This window comes from Pteropus alecto, unplaced genomic scaffold, assembly GCF_000325575.1.
Source record: "Pteropus alecto unplaced genomic scaffold, ASM32557v1 scaffold161, whole genome shotgun sequence".
NCBI classification, from domain to species: Eukaryota; Metazoa; Chordata; class Mammalia; order Chiroptera; family Pteropodidae; genus Pteropus; species Pteropus alecto.
This window is the reverse complement of record NW_006432943.1, coordinates 8416118-8436752: the sequence shown is the minus strand read 5'-3', so window position 1 is coordinate 8436752 and position 20635 is coordinate 8416118. Positions and strand designations below refer to the sequence as shown.

Sequence of the window (20635 nt, the reverse complement as noted above, 5' to 3'; positions counted from 1 at the left end):
GAGCAGGGCATGATATAGTTAACTGGCTTTCCAAGGTCACACAAAGTAGTGAGAGGCACATCTTGGGTACCACTGACTCTTGGTCAAATGTTCATTCTTACTGTTGTTTGTTTGGTTTGGGGTTATTTGGGGAGGGGAATTTAAATTATTTTTTTATCAATGTAACATGTACACAGTTTTAAAGATAAAATGATTTTACAGCACTTAAACCAAAAAGCAGCAGTCTCTTGCCCTTCCTCTGCCTACCTCCAAGTTTAGTCTCCAGAGAGACTAACTTCTAATATTGTTCTATTGTTTGACAGAATGTTCTATTATTTGTTGTGTGATAATTTTTTTCAGTGCACACAACTTAAGTGTGTGAGAAGAGTTAATTTCTATTTTTAGTCATTTCACAGTAAATACTTCTCATTTAAATGGCACAGGTAGAATAACTAGTAGGTCACCTGTTGTTATACATGTATTAGGACTGCTAACTAAATTGATTTTATGTATGATTTTTGAAGTAAGTCTCATTTCTTCAGAGTTGTAGCTGAATACTGGTTGAAGGGGATTAGTGCTTCCATAAATATGTATTTTCGGAAGAGGCAAAGCCTGACTTTTATGTTGCACATATTTTTCTTCCTAAGCTTTAAAAGTGTGAAAGCTTAAACTAAAAATTTCCAAAGTCTCTAATGTTTTAACCAAAGGGAATAAAAACATTTTATGATTATAAATGTGTTCACATATAGTTCATGAAGAAACAATACACAGCAAATCATTTTCATCTCGGTAGAGAATTAAATACATCACTAATTTGCCTTTGGCGTTTGAAGTGATGCTTATTTTAGCCATCTCAATATTTGCTTTGTAATCTGGAAATGCTTATGATGGGAAGAACTGAACATAAGGTTATTAATTTCTTGAACAATTATTGTTAACATTAATCCCACTGAATATTTCATGTTTGTTTTCCTCAGAGAAAATACCAAATGGTGAAGAAAGCATTTTCATTCATCTGGTCTATATAAATCTAAAATCTAGTAATTAAATATGTCATAACTATTGATACGTTTTTTAAATGAAATTCTTCTCAATTTAAAATCATTTATATATTTTGTCATTTGAATCACAGATTGTAGGACTAGTTTCTTACATGAGACAGGAAGCTGGCAGTAGACTGGGAAGATGGTATATTAGAGTGAGAATGGGCAGCAGAAGGCTGTAGAAGGCGTGGTTTCACAGAAGAATTTGAGGTGTATCCGGGGCCCTGAAGTTCCTGGAAAACAATATGACAATGTGAGCTAAAGAACTGTCAACCTACAATTACAATTATGAAATCAAAATGTATTTTTGCAAACATAACTTCAATCTTATCTGCTGAACTTCTACAAAGTTATAAACCAAAGTACTAAGCAAGATGATTCTGGGTATCTAAGTTACCCTTTGAGGACTAAGCATGTGCTTAGAAAGATGCCTTCATACTTCTGATTGATAAGGCAATCTCCATGAAAATCCCAATGACATTTTAAAATTAAATTTATTAGGGTGACATTAGTTAATAAAATTATATAGGTTTTAAGTGTACAATTCTGTAATGCATCATCTGTATATTGCATTGTGTGTTTACAACCCAAAGTCAAATCTCCTCGGTTACCATATATTTGGCCCCCTTTACCCTTATTTACCTCCCCTCCTCCCCATTTCCCTCTGGTAATCACTAAACTGTTGTCTGCGTCTATGAGTTTTTGTTTCTTTATCTTGTTAGTTTGTTGCTTTATTTTTTAAATAAACAGAACAAAAAAATCATCAGATTTGTATAGAACCACAAAAGACCCAAATAGCCAAAGCAATCTTGAGAAAAAAGAACAAAGCCAGAGGTATTACACTCCCTGACTTCAAATTATACTACTAAGGGACAATAATCAAAACATAAAAACAGACACACAGACCAATGGAATCAAATTGAGAGTCCAGAAATAAACCCACAAATATATAGGCTAATAATTTTTGACAAAGGAGCCAAAAACATACAATGGAGAAAAGAAAGACTCTTTAGTAAATGGTCCTGGGAAAACTGGAAAGCCACATGCAAAAGAATTTAATTAGACTGATATTTGTCACCATAAACAAAAATTAACTAAAAATGGATCAAAGACCTAAATATAAGACCTGAAGCAATATTAAAATACATGGAAAAAAAACATAGGTGTCAAACTATGGACCTTAGTCTTAGAGAGGAGTTTATGAATTTGACTTCAAAGGCAAGGGAAGTAAAGCAAAAGTAAATGAATGGTACTATATCAAACTAAAAAGTTTCTGCACAGCAAAAGAAAACATCAACTGAATGGGAGAAAATATCCGTAAATAATGTGATAAGAGGCTAATATCCAAAACATACAAAGAACTCATATAACTAAACAACGAATAAACAATCCAATTAAAAACTGGGCAGAGACGTGAACAGACACTCTCTCAAGAAGACATACAAATGGCCAACAGACATATGAGAAGATATTCAACCTCATTAGCTATTAGAGAAATATATGTATCAAAACCACAATGAGATGCCGCCTCATACCTGTAAGAATGGCAATTATCAGCAAGACAAGTAATAAAAAGTGCTGGAGAGGTTGTGGGGAAAAGAAACACTCATACCCTGCTGGTGGTGATGTAAATCGATACAGCCACTATGGAAAACAGTATGGAGGTTCCCCCAAAAATTAAAAATCAAGTTACCATATGACCCAGAAATCCCTCTTCTGGGAATCTACCTGAAAAATTTGAAAGCATTAATTCATAAAGATGTATGTACCCCAGTGTTCACTGCAGCATTATTCATAGTAACCAAGACATGGAAACAACTGAAGTGTCCTTTGATAAAGATGTGGATAAAGATGTGGTACATATCTACAATGGAATATTACTCAGCCATAAGAAAAGATGAAATATTTCCATTTGTCACAACATGGACGGATCTTGAGAATATCATGCTAAGCAAAATAAGTCAGATAAAAAAAGTCCAGAACCTTAAGATTTCAATCATATGTGATATATAAAACTGAAAGCAACAAATGAACAAATAAGACAAACAAAAGACAATAATGGTTACCAGACGGAAAATTTGGTTTCCTAAACCAATATAATGGTCACCAGATGGAAAGCGGGGAGGGGAAAGGTAGACAAGGGTAAAGTGAGTCAAACATATGATGACAGAGGGAGACTTGACTTTGGATGTGAACACATAATGCAATATACAGATAATGTATTACAGAATTGTACACCTTAAACTTATATAATTTTATTAAACAATATCACTCAAATAAATTTAAGAAAAAAAAGATAAAAGCATTCCAGATGTGAAAACACACGTAGGGTGGTATACTACTACATTGGTTCCTAACCTTTACCAGACTCCACACCAGTGCTAACATACTGCTGAGGAAGATCATCTACAACTATGGAGTGCTCTAGCCTGTAAAGGTATCCATTACTGAGGCTTCAAAGTATGTCTGCAATTTTAAAATATATTCAGAAAATAGACATATGTTTCAGTGGAAAATACACTGTTTTTAAAGAACACGTTTTCGGTACGAAGATTACATTATTTTTGTCATTTTCCAAGCAAGCCAAACACACTTGTACTTTGGACCTTTGCACTTGCTTGACCCTCTGTATGCAAAACTCTTCCCTCAGGCATCCCCAAGGCAGGCATTTTTGTGTTTTCTTCACTTATTATAAACTTGGCATCACGCAAGGTGCTTCGATTTCTTATTACACATGAAAAGGGTAGGTACAGCATGTAAGAACGTTTGTATAGATTTTATAATTGCTACTATCAGATACAGTTGAAAGTACACTTGAATGTATCTAAGTAATCAAATAAAAGTATATCAAACAGAAAAATTTTAGGAAACCAAATTTTATTGAAACTTGTTTACGCTATTATTTATAATGAAAAAAGACCTTACTTTTACATCCAAAGTGTGTTGAAGTTTTAGGCGCACAGATTCTTGTTCCTGACGTTGTATTATATCTTGACATTCTGCAAACTGCAAAGACGCCTACAATCAAGCAACCACATATGGTTTATCTTCCATTTTTAATGCAATTTAATTTCATTAACCTGTAAATGCAGAGTTGCCATCTCTTCAAGGAAGCCTCCCCATTCTTACTTAGCATACTATATTACGTTTATCTATTTATTTGTTTTATCCAGTAAACAGAACAATTGGAGGCCATGTCTTTATCCTCTGTATCTTCAGCATCTACATCACGTTTAGCATGTGGGGGGCACTCAAAAGAATGAATAAACTAAGGATGACATGAACAAACAGCTTTAGCAAATTAAAAAAAAATACATAAAAATAACCACAACTGAAATTCATTTAGTCGGTATATGTTTTAAGACCAAAGCTGGTATAGGTGAGATCACACATCATTTTAACTAACCATGGAGGCTCTGATATCTTAAGAATCAAGGACTAGTTTGAGTAAAGTTTTAGCCTTCCACATTTTTCAGGTGACAGGAAGAGATATTTATTCCTCCATAATAAATGGCAATGACAAAAAATATAGTGTCATTGACCTTTCTCATGCTTTAAGTTGCATTTTCTTCCTGCATCTTCTGGACCCCACAAAGTGCCATATATTAGCATTATTTTATCATTTTACTGATATTATTAAGACTGTATTCTACCTAGTGTTCAAGCCATTCTTTGGCGGCAAATTATATTAGAGACATTTGTATTTATTCAGTCCACTAAGGACACCAGGAGCATCTTATATCTTACTGCTCTTGTGACTGTGTTAGCCTGAAAAAGATAATTTTGTAAGAAGTATGCATTATAGCTATGTTTTTAAAGCTCAGAAGAGCCTTCTCTTGTGTTTTCCTTGTATTAAGTGATTGGAATGTAATACAAATTTGATTCCTATCAATATGGAGCTTTTATTCAGAACAACTCTACTTAGTTAATAGCTATTTAGTTAGATAACTACTTTACATATTTAATTAAAAACTACCTTATCGAGAGCAACTTCCATATTAGCAACCTTTTCTTTCAAACGGCGTTCCTGAGATTTCAGGACTTCTAGTTCTCCAGCCATCTTGTTTTTCTCTGTCACAACAGTACTCAGTTCTTGGCTTAATTTAGTCTTTTCTTCTTTTAGAAAATGTTTTTCCTATAATTATAGAGGAGAAAATATCAGAAATTATATGCTGATATAGATGCTGAGATATGATGAAAATATTAAACTGTTATCTAAAAATCTATCTGAATTACAGTTGAATTCATATGCCATTTAATTGCTTCTGAGTTGGAGTTGGGAGCTCCTAGAATTATGTTACTATGTACTCTTGTTTTTATCACTATTGGTACTATTACTTTTTTCTAAGCTTAATAAATCTTTGATAAAACTTACAAAATATGTAATAACTATATTGTCATAAAAAGAAACAGCATATAGTAAATTGAGACTGAGTAATCACATACCAAATTTTATTGAAACTTGTTTAAAATAACAGAAAAGATTTAAAGCAGATGAATTTATGTAACTGCATGCAAACTTCATTTCTTTAATATATTTTTTTCTCTGATTCAAGCTGGTTTTGCTGGATAATGGCATTGTGACTCACTTGCTACTTTCCACCCTTATCTTCTGTGTGCTGCTTCTTTAATCATTAAACTTTAGGACATAAGATTAACAAGCCTCCGGTCATGAGGACAACGGGTTTTGGTTGAACTCTAGACTAAGGATAACATCCTGGCTTTAGATGTGTTTCAGTCCCAGGCTCATTGAGGCAGAACTACCCCACCGGCCACAGGACCAGAGGGATGGTGCCATGGACCGGACACAATGATCAATTACCTCAAAGCCCTCCAATCCTCCAATTAGTAGCATACACAACCCAACTCCCTTAGTTTCCATGACTACTGATTTTTCCCTATATAATCTGCACTCTCAAGACACCTGGAGAGCCAGGCCTTTGAACGATAGCTCGCCTGTGTCTTCAAGACTCGCAGTTCTCTGATAAACTTTACTTTCTTTGCTGCAAAACCTGCACATATTTCTTTTTTGGCTTAGATACACACAGGCAGACGGACCCCTTTTTTGTCCCAATAACATTTATTTGAAAGTTTTATGGATTTTTATTTTGTTTCATGGTTGAATGTTCATTTCACAGAGGTCTACTGCATTTCCCTTGACATAAAAAGAAATAGGATACTCAGTTCCTGCTCTCAAGTCACTTATAGTCCAGAGATGAGAAGGAATTTACTAATATATTTACAGAGTCTTTGGTATTCAATAAAATTTCATTAAAATTAGTTCATTTCTTTAAAAAACATCATGGAATAGGTAGACAAAAAGAAATGTACAGTAGTCAAGTTAAAATACAGACCTCGACTTACTGAGTTTATATTTCTTTTATATTTTTTTCAAAGAGAAAATGTTTATGGTAACAAGGTAGAAAGTATTGCCATTTTAGTGCACATTTTGAATGCAAATAATTCTTCCTTTTCTGATTAGTTAGCAGAAAAGCCTTCAGAAAGAAAGAGGGATTAATTTTACAAGCTGCTTCCTTTCATTTTAAGGGAATGTCATTGAGCTTTGATGAATACCTTCCTTTAGCAGGGGTAGGCATCTCTGATGCTAGCAGGCACTACCTTTTAATGCCCTTTTTAGTATCCTCAGGGAGGATGAGCAGGAGCACTGCTTTAGGTTCCAAACAGGCAAATAATGGGTGAAGAAAACGGAAAGATTTAGGAAAAGAGAAAAGGAGGGGAGAAAAAAATAGGAAAGAAAAAAGAATACGTTAAGTCCATATGACGAGGGGAATGTTCAAATGTATGCACATATTTGTTAATATTTAGCCTCATTCTAAAAGAGTATGTCCGAAGCTCATTTTGGGTATGGGGAAAAAGCAAGTTCTTTAGTTGCACTTATTATTTTGTACTTATGCTTTTTACTTTCTCACCTTCATTACGGTCAGTTCTAACTCTTCTGTCAAAAATGCAAATTTGTTCCAAAGTGTGATACAGCAGAGAAAATTTGAACGTAATAAAAATTTCACATTTATTCATACAGTTCCATTTATGAGAAATACAAGATCAATGTAGAAAACTGCACTCGCTAAACAGAGTTGCATAGAAATACACAAAAAGCATACATCCACTCGTCAAACGACTGTCAGCTACCACGGCTGACTTTGTATTATGAGCCACATCCAAGCACATCTGGTGTTTCAGAAAAACCCGCCTTCTACCCCTTCATAATAACTCACAAGCTGCAACCTTTCAATGCACACTTCCACAAGCAAACTTTAGGTCTTTTTTAAGATAAAGGGCCAGAGTTATCGTAGTATAATTAACCATAGAACATGTGTAAAACTGTGCTACCATTTTCATTAGGTTCCTATTTTTTTGTCATGAAATTTGTTAGTGTGGTGCTCCTGACCCATTGTTCCATAGGCTGTCAGTTTTTACTGCACAATTTTGCAGAGCACAGTGAATTTAGGAACACATGTATTGTAATATAGCGAAACTGTGCTTTGTTTATAATCACTCCCTGTCTCTATCAGGAATTTCCTTTTCTCCCATTTCCTGCATTTAACTATTTCAAGATTCTGCTCAAACATTTCTTCAGGAACCTTTTCCTCATTTTCTCAATCAGAAATCACCTCTTCTCATTTTTCCACTATACTTTTAAAAAAAATCTCTGGTATGTCTCATTCTGTTTTGTGGTGTATTAACGAGTGGACATATTGGCTTCCTCCACCCTGAGGACAAGAACTCACCTTATTTGCATTTGTCATTGCCTCTTCCAAAAATTGTATCTTGCTCTGAAGGGCGTCTATCTGACCTCTTTTAGCTGTGATTTGCTTTTGCATCCCCATTGCCACTTTCATAGCTGGAAAAAAAAAAAGAAGTAAACTGCGCCTTCGTTTTTAGAGTTAATAAATTTTGAGACATTACTATAATTTGATGGTTAAAAATTATGAGGTGACAAAATTCTCCAAGGCACATGAACAATTTTAAAGTAATGATCACAGAAAAAGGTCTTCATATTTCACAATATCTGGATTTTAAATTTTTCACGAAATTTCAGCAATTACTCAGAGATTTTGAGCTGAGAAACGTGTGTATGTGTGTGTGTGTGTGTATTTGTGATATTGTGGTTTCCTTGCTACAAGAATTAATTTCACTGACCACTGTAATCTATCATATCTCTGATATGGTATGGTAAATAATACAGACCAAATTCATACTCATAGGAAATATATACATAAAAATAGTCATAATAATGAATAATACATATATTTTACTAAAATAATTTTTCTAGAAACTCATATTTAAAATAGCACACAAAGCACCTACTATTAGTGATCTTTTGAAAGATTCCAGTGATATCATAAACCATTCCATTTTTATTCATTCTCACGGTTATTGTCATGTGCTGGGAATCTACTACTGTTTCAATAGTTAAATCGGCAGCATAAGCATATACATGATTATTTTAGTAAAACTGGTGACAGGATGAGAATGTTCTAGACAGGTAGTAGGCACTGAATACTTAAGACATGGCGGGCTATTGAAAAAGTATATGAAGCTCATCCTTGCTTGGAAATTCAAAGTCGGAGACTGTATGTCAGCTGAGGAAAGAGATTTGAAAATGCCACTGCTTTGAGTCAGGTCTAGTTACAGCTTAGAGGTTAAAAATGAAAAAGAAAATGTACCGTTCTTTAAAAACAAACTATCAGAGAGAAGGAAAGGTCTGATTTTTTGTTAACAAAATATAATTCCTACAGCTAAACTGTCAAAAACAGGGTTAATACAGGCACAGTACATTGATATATTAATAGATCAAAATTCTGATATCATTTGCTGACCACTCTGAAGAATTCTGGTCGGATTAAGAGAATCATGGTTGTCCTGCAAAGGTGATTTTATTAAATAAATCTTTTTTTATTTTAAGATGATTTTAATCGATAAAAATAAGCATTTGAATGTAGATACAGGATTACTTAGTTAATTTAATAACTGTAATATGATTGGGGCGGTTGTGGAGATGCGTGGCGGGAACCAAGGAAGGGAATCTGTCTAGTGGAGGGGGAAGGAGGAGACAAATCTTAAACAGGTCTCCTGAGTGACCTCGCCAAACCCCACTATTTTCTTGGTGTTAACCAGCAAAGGAAGAGCTAAACCTCAGAGAATTGCACAAAATATGGACTGCTTCAAAAATCTGCATGCCATCTTTGTGTGGGGCCATAATAATCTTCTCTGTGTTGTTCCAGTTTGGGTATATGTATTGTTGAAGCGAGCACAAAAATAAATCTTTTGAAATTAAAATACATTGAGAAATATAAAAATGTTGACTTAATATTTATTTTTAAAGTCAGCTAATACAGCCAAACAATGATATGAATAATATGAAACGGCGAATAACCTTCTCTCTCTGAATTAATATGGGCAGCGAGGTAAAAAGGATCTAAGTAGTGAAAGGGATCCCCTATCCTGGCAGTTCAATTCCCAGGGCTCCTTCCCATTTTTGTCACAGAGAAGTAATCACGAACTGACAATTAGCCACAGATGTACATTGACCCTTGAAAAAACATGGGTTTGAACTGAGTGGGTCCACTTGTACATGGATTTTTTTCAATAAATACTATAAATGTATTTTCTCTTCCTTAAAATTTTCTTACTAAAATTTCCTTTATTCTAGCTTACTTCATTATTAGGATACTGTGTATAACACATATAACATACAAAATAAGTGTTAATTGACTTGATGTTATCGGTAACATTCCGGTCAACAGTAGGCTGTTAGTAGTTAGGTTCTGGGAGAGTCAAAAGTTACATGTGGATATTCGACTTCTCAGCGCTGGTTGCCCCCAATCCGCATGTTGTACAAGTTTATGTACAAGTTTATGTACAACATGTTATGTAGATAATGAACATGAAAAATAAGAGGTTGAATGAAAATTATCGGTAATTTGTATTTATAACACTTTCTTAAAAATAACTAATTGGCATTTACAGACATTGAAACCTGTTAGAACTTATTGAAATGCCTATAGAAAAAAGAAAGATTCAAATACTGAGGGATTAAATTAAGCAAATGGCAACTTTCCTAAAACAAACTGAATAGGACTACTGCTATACAAAACCCATCACTGATATTTATTACTATATATCTTCCATATCAGGTGACACTGTAAAGGCGTTGCAGGCAATGTATCTAGGTTTATGCTATAATAAATCTAGACCAACAGAGTTAAAAACAGAAGAAAAAAATCTAATAAAGCATACCATGACCATCAGATCCTTCCATTGACTTTAACGTATTTCTTGTTTGTTCTAGCTCAGACTGTGCAGATTTTAATTGCATTTTCAGCTTATTTGTAGTAGTTTCCATTTCTTCACTTTTGTTTCGAAAATTCCTCTTTAAGACCTCATAGTCTTCTGTACAATGTGATAATCAATAATAAATGGTTACTTTTTCTATCCCATTGTTATAAAGTATATTTTGTTTGTAATTAACATGACAGAATTTTAGAGTTGGAAGGAACTTCATATAGTTACATTATCATTTGTTACAGAAATTAGATGTATGTACATACTTCTGTTGATTCAATCTCCAAAACATATTCTTAATTCTTCCTTTTCCTTTCATTCTCACTGCCACTGCCCTAGTTCAAGTTTTTATGACATTTCCCTATGTCCCTGCAAAATTCTCTTTAACTGGCTGGCCTCTATCCCTTTAGTCTTGCCTTTCTCTATTTACCTGCTGAAACTATCCTTCTAAAATGTAAATTTGATGTCGACAATCTCTTACTTAGTCTCTTTTGCTGGTTCCACATTGTCTGGCTCTGCCTATCTATTCTGTTTCATTTCTTAGTCCTCATTCCTTTGCACTTTTACTCCAACTAATACTTCTGAAGTCACATTACGTTATTTCATTCTTTATGGTTTTGCCCGTAATGTTCTCTCAGCCTGGACTGCTCTTCCACCTCTTTTCCCTGTCCTCCTTCAAGCCTAGTACAGATGTCACCTCCTGTAAGAGGCTGATTCTCTTCCCTCACCTACATCTGCACCGAGTACATGTCCACTGTACTGCATCCCTTTCTGTATAGTCAGGTTCCCAACTAGCTGGGAGTCTCACTGTGGTGTTTCTAGGGCCTATCACCGTATGTGGTAGTAAATGCTCAGGAACCACTGACTTTGTGTGTGTGTGATGTGTTTGTGTGGTGTGTGTGAAGCAAATGATACCTGTGCCATACTAATGATGAACAAGAAGCGTTTCATAATTAAATTTAAGGACTTGGATTTTCCCTTTCAAGAAATTTGCATAAGTCTGTTTACACATGTTGCTTCATCATTAAACCTCTAACCAAGGTATTCGACTCAAAGGACTCAAGATTTCCACTTCCCTCACCCTTCTCTTAGAAACTCAGTAAATTATCTCATGGACTCTGAGGGCTGACTAAAACTAACAGTTAATAAGTACAAGACATGTAAGCTCTTCAGGTCGAAGTATCAGGATTTCAGGGGATAAAATATCTCCATTGGGACAGCATAATTAATTTCTATTTGTAATGTGGGACGAGGAACCATTGCAATAATCCTTTTGCAATAATCCTAGTATTCCACACTGAACCTCACTGATATGACTATTTTTATTATTATTTTTTTTTTAGTAGAATTTGAACTGAAATAGCATACCTGTAAGACTGTTTAACTCATTCCTACCAGTTTTCACCTCATTTAACAATTGATCTCTCTCTTGTTTGATGTCCTTCACTGCACGGAGCCGCTCAGAGCCTGCATTCACCAGCTTCACCTTTTCCAGCTCCAGGTCACTCACTCTGGCCTCAAGCTCTCGTATCTTTGCATCTTTTTTATCTTTTAAAATCTAAATATAAGGATAAATACAAAAGACAGAATAAGAAATAAAAAATATGTACATGTATAGTTATAACTGATGTTGTCTTAATATCCTATCTCTATCTATATATCTGAATCTATATCTATATAAATGTCTTTTCACTATTTCCCAGGATATTAAATTTGTATTTTATTATAAAGCATCTATAGAGTAAATGGGAAAACAAAAGGAATATCCTACCTATCTTTTAACCCTAGATGTCAATTTAGCATGTAGTCATGCCACTATCCACATGTGACTACTGAGTTCTTGAAATGTGGCTAGTCTAAGTGGGGATATGCTATAAGCGTAAAATATACCAGATTTCAAAGACTTAATATTTTTCAAAATGTAAAATATCTCAATTTCTTATACTGATCGCAATATTAAAATGTCACTATATTTTGGATATACTGAGTTAAATAAAAATATGTCATTAATTTTATGTTTCTTTTTATGTGTCTACCAGGAAATTTAAAATTATAAACGTGGTTGACATATTTCTAGTGGAACCAGCTTAGATTGTTCTAAGCAAATGCATTTGAAAACAAACTATTTTGGTTATCAGACTGCCCCCTCAAATTAAGGCCCGTTTGCCTTAAATATAATACAGGCATACCTCATTTTATTGCACGTCACTTTATTGTGCTTCACAGAAGTTGCGTTTTTTAAAAACTGAAGGCAAGACCCTCCACCAGCGTAAAGATCACGACTCTTGCTTTATTGCGAACTTCACTTTACGGCAGTGGTCTGGAACTGAATCCGCAATATTTCTGTGGTATGCCTGTCCTAGCAGTTTGACTGTATAAGTTTAAATGTACAGACCAATGTGATATTTGAAATGTAAACAGGTGACAAATTTTTAACTGTTTCAAAAAGAATCAGTGGAGAGTTGTAGGCTTGTCTCACTGCCCACCTGTGATGGCTTGGACAGTAAAGGCCCTCAACAAGGCTATGTGACCCTGCTTGCCTAGCCACACTCCTGGTGGTTGTCACACTATAGCTGGCCTCACAGGGTCAGGGAGTGGGAGGCCTTCCCCTGGGAAGAGCCTGAGTAATCACAGCACGTACTGGGTATGTGCTACTCCTGTCCCACCTCCTGGGAACAGCTGATGTATACTCAGTCCTTTCTTAGTCTTGTAAGGAAGAATTTGGCTTTGAGGACCTGCATTATTGAAAGAAAGTTCACCCTGCTTCTCTGCTGTCGATGTGTGCAGGAACCGGCCTAAGCAGGTCAGAGAAACCATATCGTCTAGGGCTAGGACTCCCTTCCTTTCTTCCTCACTGCATTGTGGAGGGAAGTGAATGTGGCATTGAAGTTCAAGTTCTTAATTTTTATTCTTTGCATCTGTGTGAAGCTCTTTTCAGCCAGGAAACATTTCCCTAAAGTTCTGCTCCTCCAGTTCCATATTTTGGAACTGAAAATTAGTTTCTACCCTCTCCGATACAACTGTGCATTCTTTACCAAGCTCCACTAGATTAGTCTACTCCCAACATTGCCCTTTTCATGTCACCTCCTTCTTTTTTACCAAAACCTTTAAGGGGTCCCACACTATCTCTGGGATTAAAGTATAGACTGAGCTTTTTTCCCATGCTAGGAACGCCACTTTTTTCTTCCTCTTTGCCTAGTTTTTACCCATTTTGATTTCCCGTGTCTCTGTGAAGCCTTCATGGGCCACTCTAGTCACAGTACTCCTAACTGCTCTGAGGTACTCTACCACTAGAACCTGACGTGCTCTCTAGACCAGCATTATGTGGAAATTTCTTTAGAAACAGTGTCAGGCCCCATCCCAGACCTACTGAGTCAGAAACTCTGGGGGTGGGGTCCAGCAGTCTGTTTTTTAACAAGCCTTCCAGTTGATTCTGGTTCTCAGTACTGGTGATGAAGAACTTCTGGTTCTCAGGTGATTGAGGACCACTGCACTGTACAGGCATAGCTCACTTCAATGCACTCCGCTTAACTGCACTTCACAGATGTTGTGGTTTTTTTTACAAATGGAAGGCAAGACTCTCCACCAGCCAAAAGTTTACAACTTGCTTCACAGCGATACTCGCTTTTTTGTGGTGGTCTGGAACCAAACCCGCAATATCTCTAAGGTATGGCTGTAACATTTACTCACACTGCTTAGGATCAAATCCCAATGTAGTGCTGCTCACAGGCAAGTTATTTAATGTCTCCGTGTCTCCGTTTCCTCATCTGTGAAACGGGATAATAATGTATCTACCTCGTGAGGTTTTTTTGAAGATAAAATTGATGTAAATTTTAGAGTGTAAGACTCAAAAGGATTCTTTCATTTGTTTATACTCTTAACGATATTTAAAAAATCCATCTCTTCTTTAACAAGAAGGTGGAACAATCATCTTTTTTCCTGTAATACGTTCTGCAAACCTAAAGTTTCATTGCAAGGGTTGGCCATTGGGAAGCCTTTAAAAGTCTCTTTCATAGTGAGTTTGGCCATTAAAAAGAATATTCTTATGATAGAATCAAGTAAAAACTTAAGCACTAGAAAATTGTAGTTCTTTATGCAATAAACTTGTTTATCTCCATAATATAGGTAATAATCTATCGTTGGCCCTATTTTTAGAATGAGGAAACTCAGGTCATCTAACATTTTTTGACATTTGTGGTTACCAGAGGCAGGGGATGTAGGTAGGGGAGAATTTGGGTGAAAGTGGTCAAAAGGTACAAACTTCCAGTTATAAATAAGTACTGGGGATGTAATGTACAATATGACTATCTATAATTAACAGTGCCAAATGGCGTATTTGAAAGCTACTAAGAGAATACATCCTAAAAGTTCTCATCAGAACAACAAATTGTTTTTTTTTAGCTGTATAAGAAGATGGATGTTAACTAAACTCATTGTGGTAATCATTGCACAATATATGTAAGTCAAGTCATAATGATGTACACTTTAAAACTTATACAGTGTTATATGTCAATTGTATCTCAATAACTCTAAAAGAAATAAACTAAATTGCATGTGATTTGTCTCCTATTAGTCACCAATGCAGAGATACAGGTGTTATAACGAGAATCAAATTTTTAAAAATTCACTCAATAGTTTTAAATTATGATAAATATTTACTGAGCATCTGCTGGGTGAAAGGCGCAGCAGAGGTACAAAAATGAATAAGATGTGTACTCTGCTTGAAGAAGACTATAGTCTCATGAGGAAGAGGAGACACTGCTATTTAAACACACACACAGTGCGATACACAATGTGATCCAGGTTGTAACAGGTACAAATAGTGAGAGAAGGTTTAGATAGAGAGGGGAATGGGCATATTACACAGAGAGCTAATATTTTCTAAACATCTTCTACAGTTAAGTTCTTAATATTTAATTTCTCATTTAAGCCTCGAGTAACTCAGTAAGGTTGTTGGGGTTTGTTTTGTTTTGTTTTGTTTTCTGGTTTTGTGTGTGGGTTTCCTTTCCCCCCGTCCCCGCCCCTCACCCCCCAGATAAAGAAGCCAAGACTCAGCTGATAGTCCAGTGTTTTTCAGTTACTAAATGGTGGAGATCAAGTTCAAATTTAGGTCTGTCTGAAGAGGGAGAAAATACCCCAAATTATGGGATCAGGAAAGACTTCATGAAGAAGCTGCATATTTTCTGATTTTTTTTTTCTCTTTTGTATTGGTAGTCCTTTTGGAATTTAATAAAGTATGGATTCTTTCTCACAAAACCATACATATGCACATAGACACACATACTTTCAAACAATTTCAGAGTGTCTACAGATCCTCTTTATAGCACCCTTTTTTCAATAAATTAGGTCATATTTATTGGGAAAAGATATTTCAGAAGCTAAACCAACAAAAAACTCTACAGACCTTAAATTCCTGTAGCTCCAGTCTCCTATCATTAATCTCTTTCTCAAGTTGGGCTTTTTCTACTTGCATAGCACCAGCAGTTCGTCCGTGCTGGCCCACCAACTGCGTCATGTTTTCAATCTGTTGTCGCAAGATCTCGATCACCTTGTCCTTTTCGGCCATCTGTAGCTTGAGGGCCTCACATTCTGTCTGCACGTTTCTGAGGTGATCCCCTTCATTTTTCAAGTGCTGCAGCTCCTGCAATTTCAAGTCTACCCGGGAGCGGAGCTTTGTAATCTCTGCATTGGTGGCCTCGATGGCTCTCTCTTTTTCCTGAAGGGAAGCTGTCAGGTCTGATACAGTCCTCTCTGAGCTCTCCAGGGTCATTTTCTTGGCTGTCAACTCTTCCACTACTTTGCGGAGCATCTCTTTGGTGGACTCAAGCTGAGCAGTCAAGGAGGACACTTTTTCCAGGCTTTCATTCTTTCCCTGAATTGCAGCCATCTGATTGTTACAGGAAAAAGAATTTCATGGATTTGGGAAGATATGTAAGGCAACCTCCAGAGATAGAACAAGTTAGTTCAAAAACACGAAATCATTCATCGGACAATATCTATTTAGACTAACTCAAATCGTTTTACTGTCGGCACTCCATATAGACCATAGACTGATATGCGTTAATTAGACCAAGGTGGAGAGGCCTTAATTAAATAATAATGCTTCGCCAAAATGTTGTTCTAGTATGGGGACCTTAGGAAGATTCCTCTGAGGATGTTTTCTGTACCAATTTAAATGAGGTTAACACTGGCAATAGGGGGACATGTGGTAGGATTAAAGGTAATTGCCCTTTCTATTTCCCTCCAATCTGCTTCTTAATTCTACCTCTTAGGGAAAAGTGAATAATGGCTTTTATCCAACATGTATTCACATCCTCTGGTCCTTGTCAGCAAAAGAGTAAGACTGTAACTTGCAATCGCTCCTTTCATCTTTCTTCCTTTCCAGGTCAAGCCAGAGAATAGAAAAATGGCTTTGCCTGGGTCTAAGCCAAGACTGGTTCCCTTGGTTTGCTTTCACATTTGGGAGGCTTACTCTTTTGCAGGATGCTTTTTATGTCTCTGTGGCAATAAATGGCAATGGAACCATGTCCTTCCAGTGCCGAAGGCACACTGCTACTAATAGAACACTCCACATTTCACCAATGGTGCACTGCAGTGGAATGCAGCCATCCTGTGTATAGATCAGTCTCAATCCTTTTTTGGGAAAAACAAAAACAAAACCAAAGAAACATGTTTTGGAAACCTTCAACCCTGCTGTTCCTCAGATCTCCTTATGGTTTGATGCTTTTCTAAAATAAGCAATTGTTAGGTTAACAATTTCTAGGTGAAAACGAAAAGGCACTTAGATGGGAATTTCATTACTCAATCATGTACAAAAATGAGATAAAGCTTAGCATTTTTAATTTAATAAGTGGTCAAAAATATAGAAATAAATAACAGGTTTTTATAATTTTCTCAGAGAATCCACAGCTCTACTTAAATGCTATTTTAGGCCTATACATGTTTTTTAAAAAACATTCTACCAATAAGACGTAAAACACATCGCCCCCTTCAAGAAGCCGTCCCGTGTCCTGCCTGACCTGCCGCTCCATCTGGCCCTGGCACTCGCTCTTCATGGCCTTGAGGAGGGCTTCCAGGCGCTGCACCTCCATGTTCCTGTCGTCGAGCTCCCGCCGCAGGTGGTCAATGGTGATGCTGTTGCCAGTGTCCCGGTCCCAAAGACGCTTATTCTGCTCCTTCTCCAGATTCAGCTCCTTCTCTCTTTTATGTAGATCAGCCTACAAGAAGTGAGTTATGTTTTCCTCCCTAGTACTAAATAATTAAATCAAAACTTTATTTTCCTTATACCATCTTTAAAGTTTTTATGTGATTTGAGGCTTTGATATTGGAATTTGATTCTTTTTTAATGGCTTGATTAAAAACAATTATTTCCAAGAATAATAAGTTAACATTTGCTTACCTGTAATTTCTAGCATTACAAGTAAATCTCAGTGGACTAGATCTGAAATAATATGTAATGAAAAGGAAATATAGTAGATTTTAAAAGTCATCTTGTTTTAAATTTTGAATTTTCTAACAAAGATGTAATGTTTCACATCAAGTGTATCCTTGTAATAAAGAAATGCTCAAAAGGCTGAAGGAACATTAATTCTGAGAAGTTTTTCACCAAAAAATTTAGATTACTGCTTCAGAAATGCAGAATAGTAGCCAGTACTGGGATTGGAGTAGCAGCTGGGCTATGATGAGATTTACCTCCCTTTTCAGTCATTAAACAAAATACATACTGTATTTATTGTCAGCAAAAACTTGACCGAGAAACAGATAGGTCCTCAAAGGACTTATTACCCAAAGCGAGGACAAGACACAGACACAAATAATTGAAAGTGGTTTTTCACTAAACAGACAGAGCTAAAGAACAGCAGAGAGAAATCATTAAGGAGACCAAAATGCTTCAAGAAGACATTTGTGTTGGACCCTGAGAATAGCTCGGAGATGCAGAGATTAGGAAGAAGGCACTGGAAAGGGGCACATGTGGTTTGCTTTGAGCACTGGGTTTATGTAGAGAAAGGACTGGAAAGATAAGCTGGGGTCGAATCATGAACAGTCTTGAAAGTTAGGGTGTTCTGACTTTATGGGGAAAGTCATTTTTGAGTCGAAGAGTGATGCAATCACAGCTATATTTTAGAAAGATGAACATGGCCACACTTATGGGCTGGAATGAAGAGGGGCAGTACGTATGGCCTAGGGTGTGAAACCCTAGTGAGGTGACGTTGCCATGCTCCATGCGCAATGAGAGGCTTGGACAAAAGGGTAGTGGTGGTAATAATCCATTAGGAAACACGCAATAGGAGGGAATGAAGTGAAGGATTATCCCCAGGTTTGGAGCTTTCACACAATTGCCAGCTCTATCTGTAATGCATGCGCCTCAAGACCTTTGTCAGCCTAAGGATGGCGCTACCAGTAGAGGGCACTATGCTCTAGAATGGGGTTTGGTAGTGAGAGAAATTTATTCTACCACAGCAGTAATGTCACACAAAGAGGCACTGAACATTTCATTTTCCTAAAGTTCTCAGCCTGTAGTACCTCTAACAGAGGGCAGAGTTCATGATGATAAGAATCCTGTTCCTTTTCTCTATTCAAAAAAATTTTACCTAAACTTCTATTCGGATTTTCTATACACTTAATTTCTATGTATTTCCAATGTTATTTTGCTTTGGAATGAACACTCAGCACTACTTCAATTTAGTGGAATACAGTATCTAATTGAAAGACTATGGCTCTGAAGATCGGCTTCACCTAACTTTTAAGCCATAACAGTTTTGCTTAAGAAAATAAAAAGTAAAGTATAGAATGTAGAATGTCTAGGATATTCTACTGTGTACGTATGCACAAATATTTTGTAAAACTTATAATTTTATAAACAAAACTATTTTTGTGAAATATTTTGGTGAAAAACTTCTCAGAATTAATGTCATTCAAATTTTAGAACATAATCTTACCAACAGCTTTTGAAGTTGATCATCCAAATTTCCAGATTCCTGACTGAACTGATCACGTTCTGTCCGTGCTTCAGTTAGCTCCGAGTTGGCAAGGACTAACTGCTTCTCCAGCTCTTCTATCTAAAAAGAGAGCACAAATCAAACTGTCTGACTATGTCAATGGGTCCTATAAAGTAAATATAGCCTTTGGAAAACAATATTATTTTGAGGGCAAAAATAAAACTTTATTGTGATGTGTTTTGCAGTTTTCTAAACTTACGAGGTATACAGAACTTAGCCAAATTAAATATTTGGTACTGTTAAATTTGGGCATTGTCTGTAATACATCTCTCTCATTTTTACACTATTCAAGATTTATCTTCTCTGAACATATATTCTATAATTTGGTATTTAAGGAGGCTTGATGTGCCATATATACATTCCTTAGAGCCTACACAAATTAACTGTTTTATACTTAGATGAATTATTTTTTTTTAGAATATCAGTTTCAATAATATAACCCTTTAATATAAAAGAATGGTAATAAGTTTGTAGTTATTGTCATTATTATAAGTCGATATTTTAAAAAGATGAATGACTTTATGTGTATTAAATATATTAATATATTTATACACATATTATATATTCTAATCCTAATTTTCTTTAACTATTCTTCTCTCACAAACAGCACAGCTGTTTGATCTGTGTGACTGCATTTCTATGACATGTGCCAAAAGGCCCATCTCTGTTAACAGCATTCCTACAGTTCTTAACTTGTAGGTGCAGTGTAGTCTGAGGTTAAGATCTCAGACAATGAAGACTCTGGGTTTAGATTTTAGCTGAACTACACAAATTCATAATTTAGATACTGAGATATTAAACTAATGAGAACATGTTGATACTTAGTGTTATGTAGTGATATCTGGTATCCACTTTCCAGTAATAAGAAATCTTTCACATCTGCTCTAATGCTACATATTCCTTCTTCTAAGGCATCTATTCAACAGGCTTCCAAAATTTCTATGAATAAAACTTATTCTTTAGTTTGGATGATAAACTATGATTAAACCTTCTTAGAGAGCATATGAGCAAGATGTTCTCTTGATTATTTTTACTTGGACTAGATTCATTTAAGATCTTCATTTATTAATCCTATACATACTTATTAATCATATTCTTTACACAAACATGCAATTATCTCTGATAAATAAGTATGAATACATAGAAGTTACATACCTCTTTATCTACATATACATATATGACTTAAAAAAGTACTAATATAGGACTGTCAGTTTCACATTTACCTACAGAGCAGTATCACAGCCTACAGGGATTGAAATATAAACTTTAATATTCACACTGGTTATATTTTTAAACTGACTTTGTTTT

The 20635-nt window shown here is 35.6% G+C and overlaps 1 protein-coding gene and 1 non-coding gene across 9 annotated transcripts in view; both read right to left on the bottom strand.

Annotated features, from left to right (window-relative positions):
• Positions 1 to 20635, bottom strand: part of CCDC158 (coiled-coil domain containing 158) — a 73402-nt gene that overhangs the window by 25830 nt on the left and 26937 nt on the right. For 7 of the 8 annotated variants that reach the window (XR_003045028.1, XM_015586109.2, XM_015586107.2 and 4 more), the window contains 9 exons: positions 19268 to 19387; positions 17348 to 17545; positions 15733 to 16215; positions 11697 to 11886; positions 10284 to 10436; positions 7772 to 7884; positions 4999 to 5157; positions 3948 to 4040; positions 1133 to 1255 (listed from right to left, as the gene is read on the bottom strand). Coding sequence is in view for 7 of the 8 variants with exons in the window: in XM_015586109.2 (XP_015441595.1) it covers positions 1133 to 1255; positions 3948 to 4040; positions 4999 to 5157; positions 7772 to 7884; positions 10284 to 10436; positions 11697 to 11886; positions 15733 to 16215; positions 17348 to 17545; positions 19268 to 19387 (1632 nt within the window). In the remaining variant the exon portion in view is untranslated. The remainder of the gene's footprint in view (positions 1 to 1132; positions 1256 to 3947; positions 4041 to 4998; positions 5158 to 7771; positions 7885 to 10283; positions 10437 to 11696; positions 11887 to 15732; positions 16216 to 17347; positions 17546 to 19267; positions 19388 to 20635) is intronic. The other variant, XM_015586108.2, reaches the window with a different exon arrangement.
• On the bottom strand, positions 9193 to 9298 carry LOC112476374. Its single transcript, XR_003045046.1, has one exon. It is a non-coding gene; the product is annotated as a U6 spliceosomal RNA (small nuclear RNA).